We start from the raw sequence: 1,377 nt of genomic DNA, 5'->3' as shown, positions 1-1,377 counted from the left end.
TGCAAGGTTTTGCCATCTGCATTCGTTCAAACTCAAGTAAATTGAAAAACTCGTCCAAATTTTTTCTAAATACAAAGAATATGTCAAAAGAATCACCATAACTATAGCTCGTGGTGATCACTTTTATTGGATTCTTCAATAACTGTTTGCATACAAGTTTACTATAAAATATTATATTTGTTGCATGCTAGCCAGAGATTGTATGCGAGAGCGAGAAATGAAAAAAAATCGGAGAGAAAAGTTTGATAGTTATGAATGCTAAACATAAATTTTGTTTACCAACAATTTATCCGGTATTTCGAAGTAAAATGTTATGGTTTGCTCTTTGCAAATCAAAGTGTAAACGATTGAATTGAAACTGGCAAAGGAAATATATACTAGTTGAACCTTTTATAATTCTGCCTTTCACTGTTGTACTTCATAATAATGAGCACTGACGATGAAAACTGGTCGATGCAATGCTGCGAAATGGATAGCCTGGTGCCAACTCCGGAGGAGCTAGATAGCATGTACGTTGCGCTAGAAAATGGAACTTTTCCATTTGAACTAAACTGGAAGTGTCCTGGTCGTCGGCCACCTTCACCAGTCCAAAAAGACGAACCCAAGGTGGCAGAAGTTGTGGAAAAGGACACGTAAGTTGATTCATCAAATTGACACCCTCAACATATGTACTACGTTATTGTCTTCCTTTCGTAGGCCGACCAAAAACAAAGAGTTTGATTTTATGGACGACGTAGCCCTGCCACAAATGCGAGTTCGGACGCAAAACAGCGGACCAAAAGGATCCGCTAAGAAAAAGACTTCTAATTTTGCTGGTGTGTTAGATCAGATTAAGAAACGGTTGCCACCACTAAAAGAGGGCTCCACCGGGACGGGTTCGAGTGGGAGTGGAGGACCATCGACCGGTACTGCCGGGCCTACAAGTTGAAAAATTAGAATTAATTAGCTTTGTATGAGAGTAGAGTAAGACAAAAATATAACATTTATAATAAAGCTACATTAGAATGGTATTTACTAGAGTGCCTATAACCAGAATGACATCTCATCCATAATGGTTGCAACAAATCAGATAGTGGACCTTCTCACGAATTATTTTACCTTTTAGTTCAAATTTGACAGTTAAACAGTTGTTTTGTCGTCTTCTTCTTCTTTTCTGGTTAGCGTCACCTTACTTGAGATGACGCCGAATCGATGGCACAGCAACTAAGGCTATATTGCCAGTTAATTTTCGTTTTTAGTGGACTTTCTTTCACTTGACTACAAGCGAGAATCTCGCTGTGTGGCTGCGTCGAATCGTCAAAGTACGGCTGAAAATCCTTTCTTTCTTGCGAAATACTCGAATTTTCTCCGGTCTAACACGATGCAACGTGCTTACCC

The 1,377-nt window shown here is 39.1% G+C and overlaps 1 protein-coding gene across 1 annotated transcript; it reads left to right on the top strand.

Moving 5' to 3' along the window:
- The first annotated feature begins 211 nt into the window (after positions 1 to 211).
- Positions 212 to 1,004, top strand: LOC131430426 (uncharacterized). The gene is made up of 2 exons (XM_058595417.1): positions 212 to 632; positions 697 to 1,004. The coding sequence occupies exons 1-2, from the start codon at positions 427 to 429 to the stop codon at positions 926 to 928; spliced, it is 438 nt and encodes a 145-aa protein (XP_058451400.1). The 5' UTR covers positions 212 to 426; the 3' UTR covers positions 929 to 1,004.
- Positions 1,005 to 1,377: the final 373 nt, after the last annotated feature.

This window comes from Malaya genurostris, chromosome 2 (assembly GCF_030247185.1).
Source record: "Malaya genurostris strain Urasoe2022 chromosome 2, Malgen_1.1, whole genome shotgun sequence".
In the NCBI taxonomy this organism is placed as follows: Eukaryota; Metazoa; Arthropoda; class Insecta; order Diptera; family Culicidae; genus Malaya; species Malaya genurostris.
Note: the sequence above shows the minus strand (reverse complement) of the source record. Positions and strands in the feature narration are given on the sequence as shown.